The sequence below is a fragment of the Python bivittatus genome, unplaced genomic scaffold (assembly GCF_059951505.1).
Source record: "Python bivittatus isolate LINGU-HERP-01145 unplaced genomic scaffold, Pbiv_v1 ctg000020_np1212, whole genome shotgun sequence".
Lineage (NCBI taxonomy): Eukaryota > Metazoa > Chordata > Lepidosauria > Squamata > Pythonidae > Python > Python bivittatus.
This window is the reverse complement of record NW_028277030.1, coordinates 105,512,435-105,540,134: the sequence shown is the minus strand read 5'-3', so window position 1 is coordinate 105,540,134 and position 27,700 is coordinate 105,512,435. Positions and strand designations below refer to the sequence as shown.

The 27,700-nt window shown below is 38.1% G+C and overlaps 1 protein-coding gene across 4 annotated transcripts in view; it reads left to right on the top strand.

The window, feature by feature from the left end:
• LOC103049048 (calpain-13-like) overlaps positions 1–27,700 on the top strand; it is a 100,206-nt gene that overhangs the window by 47,673 nt on the left and 24,833 nt on the right. For 3 of the 4 annotated variants that reach the window (XM_088145852.1, XM_088145845.1, XM_088145860.1), the window contains exons 8-18: positions 2,061–2,146; positions 5,830–5,904; positions 6,499–6,650; positions 8,423–8,562; positions 12,799–12,810; positions 14,372–14,535; positions 15,445–15,481; positions 18,805–18,864; positions 20,954–21,011; positions 24,804–24,877; positions 27,514–27,582. In XM_088145852.1, coding sequence (XP_088001978.1) covers positions 2,061–2,146; positions 5,830–5,904; positions 6,499–6,650; positions 8,423–8,562; positions 12,799–12,810; positions 14,372–14,535; positions 15,445–15,481; positions 18,805–18,864; positions 20,954–21,011; positions 24,804–24,877; positions 27,514–27,582 — 927 coding nt within the window. The remainder of the gene's footprint in view (positions 1–2,060; positions 2,147–5,829; positions 5,905–6,498; positions 6,651–8,422; positions 8,563–12,798; positions 12,811–14,371; positions 14,536–15,444; positions 15,482–18,804; positions 18,865–20,953; positions 21,012–24,803; positions 24,878–27,513; positions 27,583–27,700) is intronic. The other variant, XM_088145863.1, reaches the window with a different exon arrangement.

Sequence of the window (27,700 nt, the reverse complement as noted above, 5' to 3'; positions counted from 1 at the left end):
CAGTGACTTTATCTAATCCTCTGGTATTCTTTCCATCAGCGGCAGTAAGCCTACCGATTAATATGAGATACAAAATTGATCTGGCTTTCTGCAGAGGGAGAGAAGGGTACGGTGGTGACAATAACCCTTGACATCCATTGTCTTACAAATATCTTGATCTAGAGTTCAGCAGCCAAAGGTATTATGAAGACATCTCTCTTTGAAGACCAGCTCCAGTTCGGAAGGTGCCTTTCACAAAGTGACTTCTAGTGGGTTCTCTCCTAGACTTGTGGATAATGAGTCACGGAAAGAAGAGTGCTACAGTAGATGGCTGAGTCTGAGAGATGTACTTCATGAGCCTTATGGGAAATTAAAATAGCAAACCCAATTGGCTAGATTAATTATCAGTGTTCACAGATGTTGCTACAACTCTGACACCTCTTTCTGATGCCTTCCCACCCACACTGCATATCATCACATACAGATGTGATATAGTTAGTGACAGTTCAATCCCCTATGAGAAAGAATAGTAATCAATGTATTTTAATGTTCCTTTGCATTTGCATATAGCGCTGTTTGGAAGCCAAGAATGATATCAGTGTTGTGCAGAATATATGATTAAACTGATAATGATATTCATACAGTATTATGATTTAATATATCCCCTTTAAACATAAAGGCTTTAATTATAATGACTTTGCTTAAGCCATAAACTTTTATGATTAAGGTGATGCATTAACTACTGGCCCCATACCAGGAACTACACCAGATGATACTTATGATTTCACTATACAGAGGTGAAAACCTCATGATATTCTCAGGTTATTCTAATCAATACCCCAACAAAAAGATTGAAGGATTTAGTTTATATGTATGTATTAACATTTTTTCCCACTGTATGATAGGATTATACTGAGAAAATTAATGTGCACATGGATATGCTGTACAGCAATTTCTCAGTTACAAAATGGTGGCATTGCAGTTATATAAGTTGCTGACTCATGCTGGTCATTGTCCATGCAGTGTCATCATAGGCTAAAATAACGCTGAGTTAGGATTGGAGGCAGAAGCAACCTGGTTACATGGCTGAATTAGCTGTAAAAACAAGGGAGAGAATTATGGTTATTTTTTAGAGAATGGAATGCCTGAAATCTGAGCTTACTTTGTTTTCCCCCTAGAATTTATTACTGACATTCTATCATATATTTCTTAAGCAAAACAATTCAGTGACTTACATGAAAAAAGATCTTATAATGACCTTGAAGGAGACCTTTTTGGCAATCAGTATAGAGTTAGAAGAAAATACATTCCAAGTCTGAACAGATAGCACTTAGAGACTGAGACAGAAATATTAATATCCAATTGAGAGTCAAATCCAAAATTCAGTGAATATATTCCAAGATGACAGACCTCTTAGATGTATTATATATCTCCCTGGAAGCTTTTTGTATTTTTAATTTATTCGTAACTGGAAGTGCATAAAGTAATACCTCCTAAAAGAAGCTTTGTGATTTTTCAAGAGGTCTGCACATCACCCAAGGCCCAAATTGAAATATTCATAAATCTATAGCTTACTTTTATTTTTGTAGCAAATGTTGATTGATTGATTATGTGCCATCAAGTCAATGTTGATTCTTAGAGACCACAGAGATAGATTTTCTCCAGGATGATCTGTTGCTAACCTGGTCCTTCAGGTCTTCCAATAATGCAACCATCACCACTGTAACTGAGTCCATCTACCTTACTGCTGGTCATCCTCTTCTTCTCTTTCTTCCCAGTAATAAATGTTAAAATGAAGAAAAAGGACAAATTTACATATCTATAAATTTGGTCTAGATGTATCCTTGGGATCAGGATTGATTCTGACAGGATTTGACATTCTGAATAAGGTGATATAATGATCAGGACTCTAAACTGTTCCTGTTCAGAAAAGGATTTCCATAACAGTGTCACATCTATCCATCATTAAAGATAGTTCAAGAGCTATCCACCAAAATATAAAAGGAAATATATCTTTGTGTCTCTTCTCTCAGGCCAGATATGTAAAATTATTATGTTTTCCCCTCCTTTCTTTTTAACAGGTTCCTTACATGAATACGAAAGAACATTTAATCAAAATTTGGAATCCTTGGGGCTCTATGGAATGGAATGGAGCTTGGAGTGATGAGTATGATTTTCAACCTTTTCTTTCTTAAGAATGCTGACTCTCTTGAGATCTTGGAATGGGAACACTCTTTTAAGACTTAGCATGTAGGGACTTGGCATAATAATACTTTTGCAAGAGCTAATCAGGTAATCGAAGGGTCAGCATTTCATGCTCTGTATTAAAATTCAAGGAATCCCAAGACATTTCCATTTCATTTGTCTTCACGCAGATTATGCCAGATTTTACCACTTCTGATTAATTGTCCCCTCCCCCCCCCCAGATTGAATTGTTACTGCAGTTTGTACTTAGAGGCCAATTTAAATTGAATAGATGACAACTTTTATGTAATCTATCTTTACAAAGCCCCAGCCAATGTGGTCTGTGGGCAAGGATACAGAAGTCATAAAGCCAAATCATCTAGAGGGTCTCAAGCTGGAGATTGATCTATCAGTTGCCCTAAAATGCTTGGAACGTAGCTGTAGAAGTAGAGGTCTTCTCTGTTTGTCTTCTGTTGTCTTCTCTGGTGAGGGGATAATAGGAGGTGTCAAGGAAAGCATCATGACAGCTGCTGTTGTTGCCAGCAAGACCACAGACAGTAGGAAATCTATTATTTATAAATATAAGTTAAAAATTTGGGAGGAGAGGAAACCAACATTGCAACCTGCCACCATAGTAAATGGTCCATCTCAGCTGCTAAAATCATTTGCAAAATTATAGCTCGGAGAAACTGAAATAGCTCCCTTTAGCCTTGCCAGCTATTCAATTTTGGCAGGTTATCATCTGGTCTTAATTTCAGACATTGTATAGTATTTTCCTTCATCACATTTAGAAACAATTTGCTAGAATTACCCTGAGTTCAATCCAAAAAAACAAAACAACAAAAAAAGCACTATTATGTCTCATTGCTTTCCATGGGAATAATTTTGCATGATTTTATTGACATCAGTAAAAGTTAAAAGAAAAAAAAAAACTTAATGGATTGTCATTTTCCCTAGCACTCTATGCAGAAAACAGAGAATGATCAAGTTGGATAACATGGACCATTTTCTGGTTTTAAGATTTGGGAGCAATATTATAGTTTTGCAGCTTCTTTTTTATTGGTGCTACTAATAAAACTCTTGCTGAAAAGCATCAGGGAATAAAATTTCCTTGAAAATGTTGCTGGAGCTCGACTAACTTCTACAGCCATATTCAAAAAGTTAAAGCCTAATCTGGATTCCATTGAAATTTTGGTGAAGCGGTCTTAAGTTGTGTGAATCAATACAGTTATTGATTCATGCCTAGCTCATGCTAAGCAGACAACACAATTATCACTTAATTATAAAATTGCAGCTTGGGAATTAACACAGTTAGATAGCTAATTCTCTGTAATGAGTTTGCTGAGAGGTAATATCAGAAGTCAGAGATGGAAAGAATTATTTTCTTAATAAAGAGGCCATCCAAGACTATTCTCTAACCAATGAGAACATTGCCATTGACCTTAATTGAACCTGACCTGCATTTCAAGCATCCTAGTATATAAAAGCATATCCTCAGTTCTTGATGATGGTAGACTTTTTATTCCCAGCAAGTCCAATTCAAATTCATCAGTGACCAGCCCATGACTGACCTGCATAACTAAATGCTAGGTTTTTAAAAATCACTCCCTCTGAGTTTTTCCTCTGGATTTTGAATTTCTTAATTAGATAGTAAGGGTTCCAAAATACATTTGAAATGCTTAGTCGTTCGCTTTTCAATTCCAAAATTTTATATTGAGAATTGCACATGCACAGCTACATATATCTATGGTTCTATGATTCTATGGTTCTATGGTTGTTTGGGTTGACTTTCATCAATGGGCACATGTAAACACATGTAAATTAGTAATGGGTTTCTTCAATCCTTTACTCCCATCCATCTACTGTGGTCCATATGATAATCATAGATTTGACATTCCTCATATGATAGCATACTAAGTTGCATCAAGTTTCATTTTCAGTGATATTTTTCCAGTTCAGTTGCACACCACTCCTCAGTGCCTAAATCAGAATCTTGGTATGATCACGTCAGTCACATCAGCATGGTTTGCTTAGCAATGTTTTGACAATGCCCGCAAGATTACAATAGGAGCCAAATATGCAAATAAGGTGAAGAAACTACAGCTTCATTTCTTCAAACAATCTTAGATTTGTGGAACTGGGAGTCCAGAGGAAAGGAACCAAGTGGAGAGTGAATCCACATATACATAGTCCTTGGGTTATGACCACTCGTTCAGCAACTGTTCAAAGTTGCGACTGCGCTGAACAAGCGGTATTTATGACTGGTCCTCAAAGTTCTGGCCATTGCAGCACCCCTGTGGTCACATGATCACAGTCTGCCTGGCTCGTGATTATGACATCACAGTGAGCTGTGGTCATGTGATCACAATTTCTGATGTTCCCTACCAGCTTCCCACAAACAAAGTCAGTGGGGAAGCTAGCAGGAAGTTGAAAGTCGCCCCTGTTCCCACCATTTTTCACCCACCCATGCTCTGTAGTGCCTGCCTACAGTGCCTGCCTGCAGCACCTGCACACCCACCTGCACTCCAGAGCACTTGCCTGCAGTACCCCTGCCCCCAACAGCACCTGCACACCTACCAGCCTGCTTGCCTAGGAATCTCACCTCTTCCTGCTTAATGACCCACATGGTCCTGGGGTTATGACAGCGATGACATTGCATTTTATGATCACATCACTTAGCAATAGAAATTCCGGTCCCAATTGCCGTTGTAACCCAAGGACTACCTGTAATAATAAAGGACAGGAGAGACTCATGCATTCTTTCAAGAAATGGGAGAAAACTGCCCTAAAGAGCACCCCTTGCCCAGCAATTTGTCTAATATCTGTTGTCCTGACAGGATTATACTTTGCAACTTCATTACATCATTTGCAGGAATCAGCACAAAGGAGAACTGAGCAAGGACTGCTATTGTTTTCAACGCTTTTGCTTGGAACAATTGGTTAGGATGTATTTGCATCAGCTCTATTTTCCAGGATCTATTTTATTCACCAGATTCACTTCTGCGTTTTGTTGCAGAAAGCTAACTCATTAGAAAAAAATTCTCTTCCCCTGTAATTATTTTTGCAATTTTGTTGTAAAGGTCACACTAGCATTAGAAGCCGCGGAATGAGGCAAACTGAATCCGGTAATGAAAAGAGTTCCACAAACCCTAGTAGTAAAGCAGGCCAACCTCACAGCCAAATGAAAAAGTTACGAAGAAATACGTTGAACAACTCAATCTTTTTGCACATAAGAAATCCAAAATAAAAAGCACACTTTGGGGGGGAGCATTTTCTTTGGTACAATTCTATGACACTTGGACTTCAACCTTTAGATGTGAGTCCTGGAGGATACCAATTTGAGGAAGCCTCCCACAGTGAGTCAATCTATCCTTTTTTCTGTCATAAATGAAACAATCTCGATCAGGAGGAGAATGACTAGATTAATATAGTACTTATAAAAAGCATCTTGCTTGGAATTGGACCCTGTCAGCCAGCTTTATCTGTTCTTATTGAAAAGAAAAAGAGGTGCAGAAATGGCTGCTTAAGCGCCACATTGGAGGGAAATGGTGTGTTGGTGCCTAAAATCATAATGGAAGGATGCATGGAAAGGTCGATAAGGTACTGTCACAATGACAAGACAATTGGTATCTTTCATGTGATGTACGATTTTGACCTCTTTTACAGTTCTGTGGAGTGGGATCGAGTCCCTCAACAATTCAAGACAGAATTCTATGTGAACAGGGTTGATGGCGAATTCTGGTATTGTTACATTTGTGAAATAGGCTTTTATGGATTTCTCTGTGCTTTACATTGCATACAGCAAAGCTTGCTCTCTCTGTCTGTCTGTCTGTCTGTCTATCTATCTATCTATCTATCTATCTATCTATCTATCTATCTATCTATCTATCATTCATCTGTCTGTGTGTCTGTCTATCAACCAACCAATCAATCAATCATCTATCTACTGGGAGAGTTCTACGGTTCCTGATTCCTACTATAGATTAATAGATATGGTTGCATTCTGTAAATAATTTTCTAAGAATAGAATCTGCAACTTACAGCTGTTGTCCACAAAAGCTTTCAAGTAGCTTTGTTAGATTAGTCACTGTATATCCATGCACATTCTATTTTTCATTAAAAAAAGCATTTCCAGTTCTGATAGCACCAGGACTAGAACTGAAATTATGATTAATCTTTATATTGGAGAGGGGCAGTGAGGAGGCTGAATAAAGTAGGAATGTGAAAAACTTGCACACTGGGAAATGTTTTAGGCTTCTAAAAATCGCAAATGAACACTGGAAGTGATAACTAACATCTGCCTGCAGCTCGAAACCATATTTTCTCTTTTCTCAGGATGTCATTTAAAGATTTCAAAGACAATTTTTCATCCTTGTTTGTTTGCAACAACACGCCCACATTCCTGGATTTTGGTGAGGAGAGCAATACTTCTTGGTCTGTGGTTAAATATATCAACCAATTCTCTCCAGAAGGGAGCAACTATCTAAGTAAGTAGTCTCAGGAAATGAGCTGATATCCTAAACCGTTTTTGTAGGAGTATCTTGTTTAGCAATATTCTAGTCATATGGCAGATCTGGAGATAGGTAACTTTTTGTCCTGAATGTAATAGAAATGATAGTCTGTGTAGTGTCTCTTGAGTTTTGATTCAGATTACAGGTAGTCTTCATTGCCAATGGTAATTGGGACTGGGAACTCTATCACTAAGTGATGTGGTCGTAAGGCGCGACATCACACGACCATGTCAATTTATGACGGCAGTTCTGGCAGTCCCAGTTGCCGTGGTTAGATGAATCCTGTGCAGTCGTAGCTTCCTGCAGTCATGGGATTGCCATTTGCCAGTTTCCCCACTGACTTTGTTGGTTGGAAGCCTCAGTGAAGGTTGCAAATGGTGATCATGTGACTGTGGGACACTACAACATTGTAATTGTGAGCTGGTTGCAAAGCGTCCAAATAGCGATCGTGTGGCCATGAAGACACTGCAACTGCTGCAATTACAAGGACTCGTCGTAAGTAACCCTCATTCAGCGCCGTTCTAACTTTGAATGGTTGTTGAATGAATGGACGTTAAACGAGGACTACCTGTATTTAGAACAACATTTAAAACAAACATCAATAGGGCCAATTAGAATTGGCTTGGATTTCTAGACACGCTAAAAATAATAACAACAATAATAATTATCATCATTTTGATTGATTATGTGCCATCAAACTGCTGTTGACTCTTAGCAACCACATCATTGTAGGAGAGACAAAATGTAAAGCAGGGACTTCTTAAATCATAATTCAGTCTTTTGCAATGCAATTATATTCACGTTTACACAGAAGTAACACCCATTAATGTCTCTAGGGCTTATTCTTAGGCAAATGAGAATTGCAGTCTTAGCTATCTTTATATTATCTCCAAGTATTTGTCATTTATATTTAGATTTGCTATTTACTTTGGAAATATAGGAATAACATTTCACATGCAAGTGTTCATCATTAAAAATATTTATATATTGTATACAACATGAAATATATATTCCACAGCATTGCTATTCTTTAACAAAGATTAGTTTACTCAAGGTTAATAAATGGTCTTCCATTTAATCAAGCTTATGACATTTACAACACATGAATGTACAATCTGTGTGTATCCACCTTGATGTAAAGCGGATGCACATGGATTATACATTCACATGTTGTGAATTTAATGGAGCCAGAGCTTTGCACAGAGAATATCCCTGTTCTAATTTCTGAAATTTCCAGTTAGCTGGGGCTGGGAGGCTGTCTCCAGTCAATGGAGAAAATATTGAGCTTGATGGGCCAGTGGTCTGTGTCAATATATGGTAGTTTTCTGTGTTACTATTCCTTGGCAAGGTTACTGAGAATTGCATGCTTCATTTCAGCAATGCTACAGTATCACACATTACTGTTCAAAGGGATATTGTGGCTTTATCACAATATATTTCCATGATGCTTATTAATCAGAACTGATTCTACCTCCTAGATAAGATAACATTATTCTTACATACATGCATATGAGAACTTCTCAAAATTGTAACTGCTAATGGAATGCCTGATCTCCTCTGATAGCATTGGGTAGTGGCCTGCTAGAGCAAAATACCAACTGGAAGGTGTTGCATCCATTTGCCTTTATCTAAAGACCTTGTATATATATGAATGTGTTACATCAGGTAATTGTAAAATAGAAGATGAGAATGAGGGAAGGTCTTAATCAAGTCTGAGTTGTGTTATGATGTCTGATAATCCACAATAGGTGCTCTTTCAAGAAATCATCAATATTCCATCAAAATTCCAGAGTTTATGATGAGAAGAGACAACGTAGTAGTAGCATTGACACAAACACCTGCAAATAATTCACAGAAGCTGGTGCCTATAGGTTACTGCATAGAAAAGGTAAGTGTGAAATCCTGCTCCCCACTTCCTGCCCCCATGGCACACTTTGGGCCATGGAAGTGACATGATTCACCTGAACTAGGAGATGTTTTTCCTTTTTTGAAGCCTCACCAGCTACTGACTATGCCAGAAGTGGCTTCTGTACATACACACTTATGCAAAAGTCTCTTCTGTTTTCTTGAATTGCCAGCTAAAGATTCAAAGCAGTGCAACATTAGGGGGGAACGAAAAAACTGTTCCTTCTTTCACTGGGGAAAAAGGAGAAGAGGAATCCTAGAGGCGAGAAGGGTGATGAGGCAAGAGTTCCCATCAATGAGAAGCTGTCCCATCCTGCCATTCTAAAGGAAGCATTGCAAAGCTGTCTAGACGTTTCATCTGAGGGAAGCTGGGGCAATTCACTATCAGAGTTATGGTTCAGTCTTCCTTGAGCAGTCATATCCTGACAGAGTTAGGAGGAGAGTTAAGAAATGGTGCCAAACGTGGATTGGTGCTGTGATTACAAGTAGACCTCATCTAGCGACAGCAATTAGGACTGGCAACTTGGTCATTAAGTAAAGCAGTTGCTAAGTGAAACTGTGACTGTGCTTATGGTCTTATGTCAGCTTTCCTTTGTTTTTTGGACCTGCAAAGGTTGTAAATGCAGGGATTGATTACAAAGTTACTTTTTCATCACTGCTGTAACTGTGAATGGACATTGTCTGAGGCAGTCACTAAACAAGGGCTACCTGTATAGACTCTGGTCTTCTGACAGTTTGGTCTAAATCAAGATATCACTTTTTTCTGTGGTGTACCAGGCAAAGAACATTTAAATTTAATTGCAATAACTTTCTAAAAATCCACTTCAAGCATCACTGAAAAGAAGTGCTCTTCTGAAACTTTGCACAGCCCTACCAGTTTCCTGTTAGTTTTTGCTTTCCAACTGCTTAGCTTTCATTGTGTTTTCCTCTGTTAGAAGGAAGGAGGCTATATCCTCCCAAAATGGGCGGCAAGCAGGATTGTTGAGAGGGGGAGAGAAACTTTTCACTACCCTTATCCTAAAACAAGCTTCAACATCCTTCTTCCCAACCCCACCAGCAGTCCTGTCTAGAGAAAGCAAGGAGGCTATGTCTGGAAAGAGAAACTGTGTGTGTGCACATATGTGTGTGTGCATTTATACTGGCTGCCTCCATGACTGTTTTCCTTTGTAGCAATCTTACCCACTGAAGTAGCCTCTGAAGAGATTTATAATGAAGGATACAACCTCTGCTCTAGAAATGTTCCCTGACTTAGTCTTTTAATCTACTTCTACAGACCTCAGGATACTTCTCTGTGTGTTTATACCTCCCGTTATTTCTGAGTAGCCCTGTCTGATTTTGCAAACCCAGTAAAAACCTCAACTACTGTTCATTTTGAGAGCGTCAGTTGTTTAAGCTCATTTATAGCAACTCCTGTAGAGAGTCAGATCTGAATTAAATCTTTATAGCCTAGTCTGTGAGACTGTCTGCAAATCTGTAGTTATTTCAGCTTCATATGATTCTCAAAAAGATAAATTGTCCATTTCTTGGAGGTTGAAATGTTCTACATGTGCATGCAAATATTCCTAGGAATAAGAATTTGACTTTAGCAAGGATTAGTGGAGGAGGTTTTATAACTATTACAGAAAGGGCATTTATTTACAAGAAATACATTAGAGAGATAGGCAAAACTTAGCACTTAGCCAGCTACAGCCTACCAGGAGAATTCAAGAGGAGGCACTCTCTGTGCATGCAGAAAGAAGTGACTTCAGATTAACAATCTCTTAGACAAACTGCCTGCAGAATGGTAGACAAGGAGGAGCACAGAGTAAATCCTTAACTAATAAAAGAGATATGTGCAGCTCAGGGTTGAACTGTGGAGCCCTTGGGGTTCTCCAAGCTTGGCTGTTTTCTTGCAAACGTTTCATTACCTAGCAGTGCTAGGACATAAGATGTTACCTAGCCCGGTAACGAAACATTTGCAAAGAACAACCAAGCTCAGAGAACCCCAAGGCCTCCACAAATCTTTAACTCTCTAGCTACGTTGCACTGCCCCCTTGTGGTTAGCAGGTCCTGAAGGGTAAATTTGCACTTCCAAGACTTAACTGCTGGACTTCACCAAACGTGCAAAAACCCAAGCTCTAAATATAAGATTGTAAAACTTGTCACTCACAAAAGAGACAAAGCCTACATCTTTACTGGGGGGCAGGGCGTATATAATGGTACCTGCATTTGTTTGGTTTTTCTTCTATATAGATCTAACAACAAAACATTTTAATTGGCAGTTACCAATGAATTATTGATATCCATTCATTTGGATAGCACTCCATTGTGTTTGGAAATACAATATTTCATTACTGCATTATCTAAATGATTAATTTCCTTATAATTACTTTTGTTAAGGATTTTTAAAAAATCCTTAAAGGCATGATATGACAGTAGTAGATTTTAAAAAATCAGCTATTTAAATCATACAGATATTTTTAAACAGCTGCTATAAAACTAATAGAAGGGGCTTCATTGAAAACCACATAGATTTTGAGGAAACCAAGAGCACCCTTGACAAGGAGATTAAAGAATCAATAGAAATAAAATCTTGCACATGAAATGAACTAAGAGAGGTATTAACAAAGTTTCATGTTGTTCTGTGTGCTTATATATTAAATTATAACAACGTGATTCTAGAAAAGTTTGCAAGAAAGAGAAAGAAAGAACCTGCACAGAATAAACAGGAAATGTTTTCTGATCCAAGAAGTTGTAATTAGCATTAAATAATTAATTGGACAATCAATAGAGTTAATTTATTCATTAAGCACAAATTTAAAATGTGTGATTTTAATTAGTTTTTAACTGGACTATCTCCTAAAAGGATCTTTGCTACTGATAGTGTTCTTATAATATGCCACATCTGGGGTTTCTAGACCAATTCAGGTTTTTCCCCAAACCACTGTAACCAGCCTATACTAAATTATAGTTTAGGCTTACTATTTGGGAGAGTACTACAATAAAATACTAGGAAAGCCCTTTGAAAGTCCTGTGACAGAAGGGAATTATTATAAACAATAGTTTGTGTGAATAGACCCAGTATATATACAAACAAGGTGTGTTGGCTTATCCATGCTAATCAAGAATCTCACAAAAATAGAGTCCCCCATCACATATATAGAGCTTTCACATACGTAGATTTGAGATATATACCTGGGTCTGCTTTAGATTATCATCTGCATTAGAGGAAGAGAACTATTTTTCAGCCTGAATTTCCAATTCCATATTTGGAAATCTTCCAGGACCCAGGTGTCTCCAAGGGGTAAGGCCAGGAACATGAACATGGTCAATATCAATGTGTGCAGGAACAGAATAATCTCATACTGTGTTGTTCTTAGAACTTCCAATACTTCTTCTGCAAGACTGAACATAGTTATTCTGCATTAAAAGAGCCACCTAATATTCAGCAGCCCCCTGGCAATTTTTTTTTTAAAGCCAAAAATCACTGCAATGATCTCCCAGTCACTGGAAAAAATGCACTTCCGAGAGGAATAATATTGTCCACTTCCAATATCAACTGCAGTTTGCATGTTTGTCTGGGTTGGACCATAATGTTTCATGCAGTGGTCTGAACTTTTAGAGAGTATGGTTCATTGCTACCAAAAGCCTTGTTACCCCAATCTTGTTTCTACCACATGTATAAAGTTTGAATAGATTGTCACATAATGAGAGGGCATATCAATGCAGATGGGATCATAAGTAATGAAACCAGCATTAGCATGCATTCATCTATAAACCCCATTCTTCCTTCTTAGACTATATAATATTGTCACCATTCCTTTGAGATAAGAAATGTCTTTTCTTGCACCATTATACAAATAATAAATCATACAATTATAATCAAGATCAGCTCAGAACTGATGATAGCAGTGCCACCTCTGCCATGACCACACCAGTAATTTCCACAGGCATAGTAGCACATGGCATCTTGTAAGAACACAAATTGGATCGCTGACATTCATTGCATGTGTCATCCTAACTAGTAAAAGCCCTTTTGGATCAGAAGAAATATCTATATATCTATGTCTATGTCTAGATATAGATATAAATATATAAAAATAAAAACAACACTATTAGCACTAAGTGGGGTGAGAGGGGCAGCATTCTACAACAAGGGAAGAATAGTGGTAATTATAATATGACAGATACTTATTCTCAAATTGTATGCTTAATGTGCTTTTCTTCTCTTCTATTTCAGGATGAGCTACAGGTATATACCCTCTACTTTTCCCTGAATTATCTGTGTGTGTGTGTGTGTATGTGGATGTGTGTGTGTGTGTGTGAGGGTGCACTTTCGAGTCAGTGTTGACTCTTGGCAGCTGCCTGAACAAGTTTTCTTGAAAAGATTTCAGAAATGGTTTGCCTTTGCCTCCTTCCTAGGGCTGAAAAAGAGTGACTGGCCCATGGTCAGCAAGCTGGCTTTGTGCCTTAGGTGGGACTAGAACTCACAGTCTCCCATTTTCTGGCCTGGTGCCTTAGACCCTACACCATACTGGCTCTCTGAATTATCAGTAATTCGGTTCAAAATTTTCATCAGATCAATAACTATTCCCAAGAGAAAAGGTGGTATCTGAGGCTGAGTGATAATGGCTGTGCTGTGATGAACTAAAACATGATGATGTTGATATATTTTTATATTGCTTCCTATACAAAATCATGTTAGAGCTGTTTACAAAATATTACATACACAAGAAAATCAATTAAAAACAGTATAAATGTATATATTATAAAAGGCAGGAGGGGGCAGGGGGATGAGGAAAACATAAATGAAAGAGAAGCCATTCATCCAATATTCATATAAAGAAATTTTGGAGTTTTTTCCCCCATTCTTACAATAGCCTGCTTGCATCAAGACAGTTATAAAGCATAAGATGCTTGGTTAAAAAACATCCTATTATAAAGGCTTCTCAGTATCTAGGACAAAAGAAATGGTTATACATAACGGATTCCATTTGCTTAAAAAGAGTTGTCCCTATGTAGGTTTATTGAAATTTTAATCCATCATGTTTTGAGTTCAAACACTTCCTGTGCTCCCCTTTTAAAAAATGGTTTTTTTCCCCCCTTTCTTTTTTGCAAGATAGCAGTTTGTGTTCTTTTTTTTTTCAGCCCAAAGGCATGGCTCATAAATTATTGTGCCACTCTGTGTAACCATTCTAAATGGGATTTATACACTCCAGTGTTTTTGTAAGAATTTGTTTAGTCAGGGTTTTTATTATGTTGTCTTTATATGTCATCCCAGTAATAATGGTTGTATTTTATTTATTGTTACATCTTGTTGAAAATATTGGAGCCACAGGAAATATGGCACAGTCTAATATTTTCTTATAGGAATGGATTTGATACAAGGTTCAGAATGTTCATGACAAGCCCCAAGATGCAGATACAATCTCCACTCTAAATATTTTCCATTCCTCTTGTTAATTCTGCAATATCTTCCAAAAAATACAGGTAGTACAGTCTTACGCATAATTATTTGAAAGTTAGCCCCATTTATAACAAATGAATCTCACTGTCAAATAAGTATTCATGCTTTTGTTGTAGATCTCCATGAAACCTTGACAATCCACTGCCTTTTCATTTTTTCCCCTGAAAATGAAGAAAATGCAAGTTGGGAGAGTTAACAATCTTCCAAAGGAGATTAAATCTTATCTCGCGTACTTACTGTCAGTTGGTGAATATGTATGTGTGTGTGTATGTGTATCAAGTGAGGATGCAAGTTAATATTTACTTCAGAATAACTAATAACTTCTTTTCATGATATTTTGCCTAAGGGTAGAACCACAGTTCACAACACGCAGCTTGCATTAACACGAGATGTCACCTATTCCCATCTACTGAACCCTGGAGATTACATAATCATACCAATTGCATTACCACAAAGCCAAGAATCCAACTTCCTTCTACGAATCTTTCTAAAAAGTCAAGACGATCTAAGGTAAAGCAATTACAATGAGAACATGAATTGGATAAGGCAAAGAAAATCCATCTTTTCCTTCATAATTTAAAGAAGCTAGTTACCATTAAGTGTAGACATGCATTTGTCTTCCAATTGTTTTATGACCAATTAAAACTTTCTAAAAAAAAGTCACTGATGAGATTATTTAAACTATTTAGTACTTGACAATGATATTTGGTTCTTAGGTTTGATAATTGATATTTGACAATATTTAATCCTTGGTAGGAAGTGGTGTTCTACATTTGACAATATCCAATTAATAACACAAAGTAACAGAGAGAATTTGAATATGTTTGAAAGTTTATATGCAATATAGTATGTAGTATTCAGCTGAAGAAGATAATTTTTTTCTGTTATTGATGAAATTAAATCAGTTGCGAGTCACCATTAGGAAATCCAAATATAAATCTTCACATCACATGATACTTCACTCTAATATAATAGTGGTATTGATGATTAAATATTGGACAAGATAATTTGATCTAAGGCAAAACTATGTTATTCTGGGTCCTTTCATATTCAGTTAACTATGTAGAGGCCATTACTAGAGAGTAATAAATGAAATTCCATTGTCTTGATTTATCAGACAATAAAACTTAATTTTCATTCTGGATTTTCTTTTTAGAAAGTCACACTACTTAGGTAGACCTTGGGCCCCCAAAATTTGAGCATCCCTGAGACAAAAGAACATTCTTGTCAAAAAGACTTGTGGAAACACCCATAATTTAGTACTTAGGCACAGATAATGATCTGGGCACTATTGCTTGATAAACACACATCAAGGTTGAATATGATAACATACTACCTTCACCAGATCTGGTAAGCAATAACTAAAAATAGTCTCTCCTGATGCAATTCTCATTTTTATGTGTTTCCCCCCCCTTTTAGGGAACCAAACACTGGACCCAGTTCAGTGGTGACAAAGGTATGTGGATGTAAAGAAGGGATGGGTGACCTGAGACTCTACAGCTGCGTGTAGTCCCCAAACCTGTCCAAAAGTGGAGTGCTTATTGGAGGCAGCAAACACACAAAATCCATACTTTGAGTAACAGTTTAAGCTCTCAGATAAATTTAAGTTAGATCATAAAGAAATAACAAATCCAAAACTCCACCCAATCCCAGAGGAAAAGAAAGTAGAAAATCATTGGCCCTTGGACACCCAAACGTTGCCTTACCCCAATATAAATAGTGATATAGGCTTTGTAGACTAATTGATCTCTGAGGTCTGGAGATAACTGTCTTGCCTTTGGGCCATTTTCCTGAGGTGATGAGTTCTTACTTTAGATGAAAGACATCTATTATTGATGTACCATGATTCAGACAGTATTGAAAAGCAATTCTAAGTCTGAACCCTCCTGGAAGCCACAGCGGTTAGCCAATATTTAGAGATGTAGAAACAAGGCTAGCACTAGATTTTAGATTGGGGCAGTACTAAATTCAAGATGTTCATGCTGATCTTTAAAGCCCTTTGGGAGTAGTGTACCTAAAGAATTTCTACCTTCCCTAGGCCTGCATGGACACCGCTGTCTTCATCTAAGTGCCATTGCTATCAGAAGTAAGATTAGTTGTTACTAATCGAAGGGTCTTTTAAGTGGTGGCATCCCAATTACAATAATGTTTTCTCATAGAGGCTCATCTAGTGCCTATTCTGATGTTACCTCAGTGCCACATGAAGACCTTTTCTTAATTTTCCCTGGAATGCTGAAGCCTTATTCCAGTGTGATCTTGATTATGCTGATCTCGTGTGTTAGACATTGTCATTACATCATAATGTTTTAAATTGGTTTTTGATCATTTATCAGAGGGTATTAAGCAAAGGCGAGGCAGTATATTTGTCCACTATTAGTAAAATGAAATATAATGTTGACAGCTTACCACTTTGGCAGTATTAAAAAATGGAACTAGTTCTGCTTTCCTTTCTTCTGTTTGAAATCTCATCTTCCTTTTCTCTTGACATGAATAGGCCAGACTGTTTGCCGTGCATTTAATGACACCACTGTAACACTCAAGATCAATGAAGAAGCACTTCACTATTTTATTCTTTTAAATCTTAGATTACTCTGAAAAATAGAATGCCTGGTTGTCCTTGGGCCGTTATGCCATTTAAAACTAATGTCAAAAAGCTACTCCAAATTTACACCAAGTAAAGCTCAAACTTTTTATCATCAGTAGAAGTATTGCAGCCCCCTGAGATAAAGAGAGGTTAAATAGCTTGTTTAAGACCAACTAGAGAACATTCAAACCGTGGTTTTATAGCTATTAAAATTGCTTTCATTTAATTCTACTTACAAGAGTGTTCATGTTGGAAAGGAAGCAAACACTCTTCCCGAAGGCAGACTCTTGTGAAAATCCCATTGATTCCATGGGGAGGAGGGTCATTCTCCACATTGCAGGTGGCCCTCATTTTATACAGGTCTATTACCTGTAGTTTTGCATATCTCAAATTGTTAAAAACAGGCCAGACCTCAGTATTTGCAGCAAAGGGTATAGGCTTTTATATATCTCTATATATCTCTATATATATTCTGAGGGGGGTTACTTCATGCATGAACACAGTGGTGGAAAGGTTTGGGGCATTCATAAAGTGCATATTTTTCAAGATTTCATTATCCACAGTCAGTGGATAATGAGACTGGGATGGGTGCCCCATGAACAATAAAAGCTATCTGTATCACACCAAAATCTATTCGTTTCTTTGTTTATTTCAGTTTGGACACCAGTTGACTCCAACTGGCTGAGTGGTTCACAAATAGTAACATGAAAAGCAATCCTAACCCAAACAAGATAGCATCTGGGCACAAAATGCAAACAGAAAACAAAAATAACAAGCACACCCAAGAGGCCCATCCATTCCTCCCCAAGGCCTGGGAGAACAAACAGATCTTCAAGGCCTACAGAATGGCCACAGGGTGGGAGCTACACATCTCATTCCAAGGGCTGGGTTTAAACATAGTTTGGCTTAACCATAGTTTAATGAAGAAGCCATAGCTGTATAAGCCAAAAACCTTTGATGTGGATGACAGAAGCCTCCTTTTAACCTAGGTTGATTTTCTTTTGTTTGTACCCGGTTTGTTATTCTGCCACCTCTACCCTTTTGTTTTTGTTGTTTTTAGTCTTGCTTTTCATGTTTTAAATCATTTGTAAATTGCCCAGAGTTGCTGGGAGTTGGGCAGCATATAAAGTGTAATAATAATAATAATAAAAATAAAAATAAAAATAAACCATATTATGGCTAAGGGCTATGGGTGACTGGGTTTAAAATTGAGTACATTATGCCTATGTAAGTTAGTGATTGCAGATATCTCAAGGAACCATGGCACTCATATTATTTCCTGGAGTCTTGTGAATCCCATATTTGCCCAGAAACAGAAAACAGTTCTGCACTAGCAATGTATAGGGTCCCTCAACTATTGCTGGGGCAAAAAATCAGTAGTGTGAAGAAGCTAGATATGGCCAGTGATGGTTGGGTAGTGCTACATATTGCTAGCTCAGAAATGCTCAGAGGAACAATGGTTGCCAGAAGAGGATTGTTTAAAGCACTCTTCCTGACGTGGCACTCTCCAGATGCGCTGTTTGCATCTCCCTCAACCCTAACCAGCATGGGCAAAGGGAGTTGTAGTCTCAACACAACTGGAGGGCACCAGGTTGCAGAAGCCTGGCTTCACCTGCTTCAGATCCGGTGAGCTCTTTGGTGTTTCATCAGCATTGCAGGGCTTATCCAATCCAAAAGGTCCTCAGCTGCGTATCTCAAGGACAGGATTATACCCAAGAGCACCCCAGGTTTATGGATGCTCTTTTGTCTCATCCCGCTTCTTTCTTGCTCCCTAATCTGGCACTTTCTCCCCACAAGTGACTGCCAGTTGCCCTCCTCCCTGAGACTTGGCTGAAAACTTGCTGTTCCACAAAGCTTTCATAAAATAACATTCTTCCTTTTTGTTCTTCAGCTGATTGCCGCTATAGTGCAGCCTTTTTTCTAGATCATGCACTCCCAAATGGCTTGCGGCAATTTGAAGTTCGGACATACAGGAATGCACAAGATGGAATTTAATTAGATAAATAAGAAATAAATGAGGGATCGGATAATAGGGCTGTTGCTTGTCACCGTCAGGCTTCTGAGGATGGCTGCGCAATGTTGCCAGTTATAAATGGCTAGAAACATCTAGGAACAGAATGAATAATAATGAGATGTCTCATGCGGATTGATTTTTGTGACTGATTTTTATACATACATGTTTTTCTTTGATGCAGCGTATGCTCAAGTGGAATCCAGACAACTATGAAAACATCTTCTTAAGATATGCTTATCAGGTTTGTTGAGTGAAAAAAGTGTGAATCAACAAGGCATGTAGAATTGAGAAAGAGAACTTTCCCATCTTGCTTTTAATCCATGCTTCAGCAATGCAGATCTCAAGCGTATCTCTCAAAACGCTATTGATTTGCTCGTTGTTATAACAAATCAGACAAGGGACCTGGCTAGAACATAATGGATGGTTTGGAGCTGATTGCTTGTGGGGAGAAAGATGCTCCTCAAACAAGCAATTAACCATAACCCTTGGCTACAAATATATGTGGGTTCGTGTATCATATTTTAGTCTATCAAAATTACTTCCAGTTTGTACTTTCCACATTTGGAAAGCAGGCATCAGTCAATGTTTGGGTAATTGATTCGCATTCTTTCTGAGCCAAGCTGCATGTGTTCACAGGAGATGCTCTTAATGGCTTAATAAACTGTTGTAAAGGACTCCTTGACTTAGTCAAGAGAAAAATTGCTGCCAAAAGCCTCTGTACAATAGACCTCTCACAGCTAGCAGTTGTATCAGCACATAAAAGGTGAAAATAGCAGTGCTGACTGTGAGTGGTGCACACAGTTTGTCTTCTGGAGCAGTCAGGGCAAGGAAGGAAGGCGGGGCGGGGCTCCTGAGCCAGGCAAGTCCATGCTGCCAGCCAGATGCTCACAGCTTCTGTGCAGCTGCTGGGGCTCCTATTGACCCTCTCTGAACACACCAAAACAAACCATTCTCCTTTCTTTTCTAATAATACCTGAGAAGCTGCAGCTATGACTTAACCGCAAAAAAGAACAGAGGACTAGAAATGGTTTGGGGTATAGATAATGTAAAAATTCAGTGGCCATCGTATGAATGGAGAAAAGGGATTTCAGCTATTTTCCCACCTCTCAGGGAAACCTGCATGTACATGTAGCAGGGTAAGGGAGAGATGTCATGTTGTCGTCTCCTGCTTAGCCTCTTCCTTGGCTTTCCTAATTTTCTTCTCTGTCCTATCCTTAAAGGAGAAAAAGAGACTAGGTGAGGTATCTAGGCTGGCTGGAGTTTTCCTGCCCTAGCCCTAAGAATTAGACAAGGCTCCACAAATTCTCCTCCTCTAGTTTTCTATTTTGCTTTCCATGCCTACTGAGCATGTAAATTGAACGTAATCCTCCTTTGTTGTTGTTTTCAATTATTATTTGTGTACTTTTCCAATTCTTTGAATCTCCCAAGCCTCTGATACCTTTTCCTTGTTTCTTATTGGCTCAATTTTAGCTTAATTAAGAAGATAGTAGTCACCATCTAAGGTCACAATCTAAGGTCTGGTCCTCCTGTCTACATATGACCAGACACACTCGTCTGTTTTTTTTCTCTGTGTTTCAGTTTTGTTTTATTTTATTTATTTTATTATCTTCTTTATTTATATGGAAATAGGAAGCTCATTCAAGCAGCCAGCATATAAGTTGCTGTTTTTCCTCTGCTTGGTAATTTTTAAGGCAACTGAATATTATGAGAAATCTACTCCTTAAACATTTGCTAGTAAAACTAGCTTATTATTTGCCTGTAGAATATGATAAAGAAAACATATCACTGTCTCTCTCTCTTTGTGTATGTGTGTTTCTCAATAATAAATGAATCAAGGGAATTTAGAGAAGAAACAATATCTTCAAATTAGCACATGAAAAGTATGATGAAATCTGGAGTTTGTATCTGCCTCTGACATCTGTCAGGTGCAATTCTTACTTGCATTTTTAAAAATGTTCTTTCTGGAATAGTGCAAAAATAAACAACAAAACTATAAAGGAAACCTAGAAAAGGGGGTAGGATAGAAGGAGTGGCAAAAGAAAAATGTGCTATTGGGCAAGGTTGCCAATTATCCCGAATAAATAAAAAATATTCCCATAGATGTAAAATTAAGAACTAATGTGAGAAATAAGACAATAGTATTTCCGTGCTTCAAGCACTATCTGAGATTGAACCTGGGGTGTTCTGCCTGCAATGGAAGTGGCCTTTTCTCCAATTAGACCAGAAGGATTCATTCAATTAAGTGGATATACCAACAAGACAAATTTCCAAGGAATCACAGCATTTATAAGCATTTTTTTGTGTGTGTGTGTCTGTGTCTTCTACATTAGAATTCCTACTTAGATGCCTCACAGTTACAAAGGATTCTGAATGAAGTTCTCCTGAAAGGTAAAACTCATAGTTTCATCTGCTACCTACATCCAGTTGTGTCCCCTTGCTTTTCTTTGTTCGGTAAGAGGAATAATAGGTACAGGGTGAGCAATATTAACTGGATCCATTTATTCACTACCGTGGGAGCAGTGACTTCAAGCCACCTGAGAAGTGACAATAGAGCTCCTGTTAAATGCATGCCTGTTGCTCCGCAGGATTTGGGCGCCCAGTTTGCTGAGCAGAAGGACATACTGATCATTAGCACTAAATCTTTCAAGCTTCCCACATTCCTCCCATCAGTCCTTTCCAGCTGGCCTTACTTCCAGTATATGACACAAGGGAAAAGAGAAAAGAAATCTCCTTTGGAGGACAAACTATAATGTTCCTTATTTTGGCATGCTTTGCCTACATATGTTTTCCAGCCTGCCCAAGTTTAAGATATGATCCATCTAGAAAAGTTGTAAGACTGGAAACTGGCATTTATTTGTATATCAAATTTATATGGCTGCCCATCTCACAAAAGTGACTCTGGGCAGCATACAACAATTAATAAAACAATAAATGCATAAAAACAGTCATTGTTTAAAAATTGAAAAAACCACAGGCACAAGAGAAAGTATAAACCACAGGCATAACCACAGTAATAGAGCCACCTCAAGATCTTACCAGTCCCCTGCCTGGGACGGGCAGATATAATCAGAGAGAGGCGGTTCCTCAGATAACCTGGCCCCATGCCATGAAGGGCTTTAAAAGTCAGAACCAGCACCTTGAATTGGATCTGGAAGCAAAACTGGCAGCCAATGCAGCTTGCGGTGCAGAGGTGTAACGTGCTGTTCTAGAAGGATGCATAACTGCCTGAGCCACCACATTCTGCACCAGTTGAAGCTTCTGGCTACTCTTCAAGGGCAGCCCACGGGCATGTACTGATTGTAACTGATTCACCTGAATGAGGTGCTTCGCCTCGCAAAAGTACATCACCTAATACAGCATCAAAGCAGAGCTGATCTGTTGCTTTGGTTTGATGAAAGCGGCTTCTGTTAATGTGCAGAAGCCACTTTTAAAAAGTGAATCAAACTTCAGCAGCTGTTCTGCAACTAAGAACTGGGGTGCCATGACATCTCACAGAAGCACTTTGAAGAAGTTCTCCACCTGAACCTTCATCACAAGAAAATGCCTCTTGAAAGATCTGCACACCCCTAATTGGAAATGGGGATTTTTCTGTAATGACATAGATTTTTAGAAGTCTCTGGCCTTTTGGAAGATCTGAAAGATTTATTTGTTCTGATCTCATTTTAGCTGGCCCCAATATTGTCTAGCGATCATAATGCGTTGGTTCACCCAGGCTTTTGCTGGGTAACAACTGTTCCAGGTCCAGAGTGCCTTGCAAAGGAATTTTGCTATAACACTTACACAGTTATATGTTGTATTTTTAGTCTTTTTTATTGTCTGGTTTGTTTTATGTCAGATTGCTTTATTGAAATGTGTATTGTTCTTTTTTCTGTGCATAGCTTGCAGATCCTGCAGGAAGAGTGGAATAACAATAACAATAATAAGAATTTCATTTTAACTGAAGGGTTACCAGATGCTACTTTCTAATTTCTTCTATCTCACTAATTAAGATTTATGCAGTGAATATTGATTTTAGATTTGGTTGTGAATTTTACATTATTGAGTTGTAATCTTTTTTACCCTGAAAAAAAAAAGGGCTATAAATCTATTCAACGTTAAACAAATATACCCACACATTCCTACAAAAAAGACGTATTTCAGGCTGTCGTATTTTGATATAGGAACACGCATATATATCTCAGTGCTGACAATTGGGATTAATACAATGCTAGCCAAAGAGAGCTCATTCATGAGTATTGCTATTGTTGTGAACCCTTCCAATGTTGTGTTTAAAGTCTGTCTAATACTCCAGGGCTACTTGCCTGATCAGTTTAACTCCTTTTGTTATAAATCCTCCTTTTGTCTTTCCTTTTCTGTGCGGTTAGTTCTTTTCCCTTCCGGCCTGTTTTGTGTCCCCCCCTCTTTCCCATCCCTTTCCACTGTAGCTACCTTTCCCCTTTGCTCCAGCTCCACCCTGGTCACCCCACCCTCCACTACCTTCTTGCTATTTCTGCTGGAAGGAAGGAGGGGGATCTCTCTGGGGGTACTTGTAGGTTTCTGTATTTATGCATGACAGAAAGCATGGTGAGGATATTGCAAATGGGATGATCTATAGGCAATGAGTTCAATGAGTAGTTATTAATTCAAGTAATATAAATTTACTTTGTCCAAAGTGTGACTTCTGGCCAGGATATATAAAGTCATATGGACCCATATTTGTATAAGCATGTATGTATTTATCAGGGGTGTGGAATCTTCAGAACTGGGATCACCTGGAGGTGGCAACTCAAGACAAGGTGAAGAAGCTGGGCGTTAAGTGGAATTTTTATTACTTTTATTTTTTCAGTATCTACTCTTCATTTGGGGAATCATCATTCAGGGTTGACATCCTTTGAGATAAATACAGCATTAAGATGTGCCATGGAAAATGGGAGGACTTTGTCATGCTTGCTGATGATGTACCAATAAAAATGAAAATAACACTTAATTTGTGTTAAGATGACAAGTTAGGATTGTCAGGGTGTTACCCTGGAGGAGAAATTTATCAGTGTAAACATGGCAATGACAGAGCACAGTGTATGCAATCAACTCAACTCGCTCAGAGCCCATACCTGAAGGGTGTGGCTACATGACACAACACAAATCACAGTATATAGTAAGGTGCACCATGGGTTATGGTGTGGCTGGTGGTTGGAGTTGTGGCTGGAAGGTTGGTGTATTGTAAGTTCTGTATAGATTGTATAGTAAAAGTCTGTGTACAGTTTTCTACAGACTGTGGACTAGTTATTTTGCAATGCTCACGGAGCGCTGCAACGCGGTGTCTATGCTGATCCCCGACAAGGATAGCTTGTACAGTGTCCCTGTAAGGCAGGTTGGGCAACTGGCAATGAAAATGCACACCCAAGGCTCCAAACCTCAGTGAGGTTGCCACTGAGTTTCAAAAGCAAATCACACTGTTGAATTTTAGTGGCAAACTACTTAAAAGTATTGCCTCTTTCTCTATAATATTTAGATTCAGGGGAAGAAAAGTGAAGCTGACAAATGAAAAATGTCCCAAATGATATCATTTCAGACTTATGGATGACCTTTATATTAATTTTTAAACAAATGTTTTGCAATTGTTCTGTTTATCTTTTTAAATTGCATTTTTAATGTCTTGCACAATTACAAAAAGGATTATATTTGAGAGGACAAGAGAGAAATGGTTCAAAAGAGTTTGTCTTCAATTTTAGGTTTAAAATATTGGGTAAGGCTGGCAAAAGTATGGAGAGATTGTGCTATATGGAAATACTGTCAGACCCTTATGAATCCGTGTCTGAACATTTATGTCTTGTTATTTTAGAGCTAGCCCCATTCTGTTTTGTTCTGGTCTCATCCACGTTTGGAGTCTAGTCCTTAATGCATTACCTAAGACTGAATATGACTATTGTGCCCCTTCTCCCCCCTCCTCAACCCCAATCTATTCCTGCTGTTAGGAAAGCTGTTGTATGTGTATTCAATCATACTCTTTGTCAATCTGTCTTTGATACACAAGGCATGATCCAGCTCTTTCCCAGATGCTCATGTATTTCACAAAATACAGTGTGCAATAATCATGCTGGACTCCAATTTTCCTGGTTCAAGGTAAGCCATTTCAGTATGGCATGGCTTCTAACCCTCTCATTCTTGATATATGTTGCTTTTTTATTTCTCTGCTTATAGATCTAATGGCTGGCCTGGGAACTGGAGATGGATTCAGCTTTGATTCATGCAAAAGCCTTTTAGCTCTGATGGATGTATCTTTTCAACAAATGCAATAAACTTTCCTTATGCTGCCCCTTCCTTGCTTTGAGTTATAGCTGTGGTGAAATTCTCATTGCACAAGCCTGTGAATAACTACTTACCGTAAGATCTGCCTAATATTTATGAAGAAATCTATGAATTGCCATATTCGTTGTCTTTGGGCTTTTCTCTGTGCCACAGATGTTACATGGAAGGAGAAGAAGATCATAATAATCCTCCCTGAATGTCACTTTTTCAGTTCCAGAATGCCCCACCCCAAAAAACCCCAAACGAACAGACAAAAAGTGGATGTATTTGTGCTGATAAATTATTGGGGAAAAAAATCTTAGTATTTAATAGTAAGCCTTATATCTTTCATCCTATAAGCAAGCTTTCATTAGGGACTAACTTCATAGATTGATTGATTGTATATTAATAAAAACTTCAGATGAAAGGGGCATCCAAATTCATTAATGTGACATTTAATCAATCCATTTGTCCTAACAACTTCTCTGAGATACTGTCTCATAGAATCATTTAGAAGGGTCATTTAGACCATCCATCCCAATGTCCTGCTCTGCACAGGAATCTAGCTGAAAGCCTCCATGACAGATGGTCTCTGCTTGAACACATCCAGTCAAGGGGAGGCTCCCTCACCATTTAAAACTCTTATTATTTGAGGAAATGTTCCTAATTTTCAATGAGAATCTGCTTTCTTCTACAACATATTCTTATTCTGTCCTGGGTTGATATAAAATAGGTCTTGGCATTTTTCTACGTTATCTTCTTTCCAGTACTGTTTGTCTGTCTAGTCATTCAGCAAACTTCTGTCCTGCCACAATCAGATGGCTTCAGTCTTCTTTTCATAGAACTCAGTTTTTAGTTCTCTGATCATTGTTCCAATTTATCTGAATGCTTCTTAATATTCAGTGTGCTAGACTGGATACAATGTGCAAAATGGAGTCTGACCAATACAGGAATGCAGGAAATTACAGAAAAAACTATACTTCTGTGGATGTATCTTAAATCTGCATTTAACCTCCTTTGCAGCTACACCATTCTGGTGCCTGAGATATGGTTTGTAGCCAATTACATTTTCCATCACCTTTTTCACAAATACTTAGTAAACCAGATATCCTCCATTCTATATCTGTACATTTGATTTCTTTTTCCTAAGTGAAGAACTTATTTCCGTGTCAACTTTCATTCTGCTATTTTCAGCCCATTCTTTTAATTTACAAACTCTATTTTGAAAAGGGTTTCTGTCTTCTAAAGTATTAGCTATCCCATCCAAATCTGTGTTGTCTACAAAAATGATAAGCATTCCCTTCACTTCTTAATATTGGAGAGTACAGGAACATGTACTGAACCTTGTGGCACTTCACTTGATACCTCATTTTAGTTTAATGAGGAACCATTGATGAGCACTTCTTGGGAATAATTTTTGAGCTAGCTCTGCATCTACCTGATTATCATACCATCAAACCAAACTTAACTAGCTTGCTAATCAAAATGACATGAGGTACTTTGTCATGCATTCATGAAATCAAGATATAGTACTTTTACAGTATTCCTACAATGTTCTAAGGAAGGTGCCAGATTTTTTTTAAAAAAAATAGATAAGCTTAGTCTGGCAAGACTGTTTCTCACAAATCCAAACTAGATTGTTTTCAAGATGCTTATAAAGAGATCTCATTATTAGGTGCTTTCAGTTCTTCCTAGGTATTGTTGTGACACTGCTCTGTAGTTCCCTGGATCCTCCTTTTTCTCTTCTCTGAATAAATGGGCAACATTTGCCTTCTTCCTTTGGCCTGGAATTTTATCAATGTTAAGATTTCCAAAAGATAATACCACCATTAATGGGCCCAGTCATATGCTGGAAAGTGAAAAGGTCCTCAAGCATTTGATCCAAGGTTTGTTGGCTCTGCTTCATTATCACCTAATATGTTGTTCTCAGTGGTTGAGTAATAGGTCTTTTCTACCTGCTTCTCTTCTTTGATTTCCTTCTGAATTGCCTTTATCTCTCTCTCTACTGCTACATCAAATTTAAAGATACTTCAAACAGTATTTGTTGCTGGTACAGGGAAAAATAGACCTCTCTGAAGACACTGGATCCTGAAAATCCCTTACTGTGGTGTGGATTAGGGAGTTGTGCAGGCTTCTTTCTGCTGTTGCAAATCCTGCTGAACTAAACAGCAGGCAGATAGACGGACAACTGTCTCTGGCCAGTGAGGAAAGCTAGAGGGAGCTGTACAGATCAGATATATGAGCTACCACCCATCCTGGTCTGTTGTCTGAGGCATATGGAATTTGTCTCTTAAGCAGTCTGATCCATCTCCTGTTTAAAAACACACAGAGACTTAGCCTGTGAATGGAAAGCAAATACGCCAGGCAGATTCTCATCAAGTTTTTGCTCTGTGCAAGGGGAGGCTTTAGCTCTGAGGTGTTTTGTTTAACATAGAGAGGCATTAAAATATTTTCCCCACTCTCAGTTTACAAAGAATTGTGTCACATGATAGGCAGGCAATAAGGCAAAGATGCAGATTCTAATACTTCTCCAAGGTGAGCTGCAGTGTTTCCTCAGTTTACATATTTATACCTTTGAGTTCATTCATATCAAACCTGACTTAAAACTTGACCACAAATCCAGATCAATGCTAATGGAAAACTTTCACTCCAAGAATTTGAAAGCCTGTGGATAACTTTCAAGAAATATGAGGTACATGTGTAGTTTATTCATGTAGTCTCTTAACTGTTGCCATGCCTATCTCTTTTATCCTCTTCTTATTTTTTAAATTGTTAACAATATATATTGTATATTTCATTTCCCAGCCTTC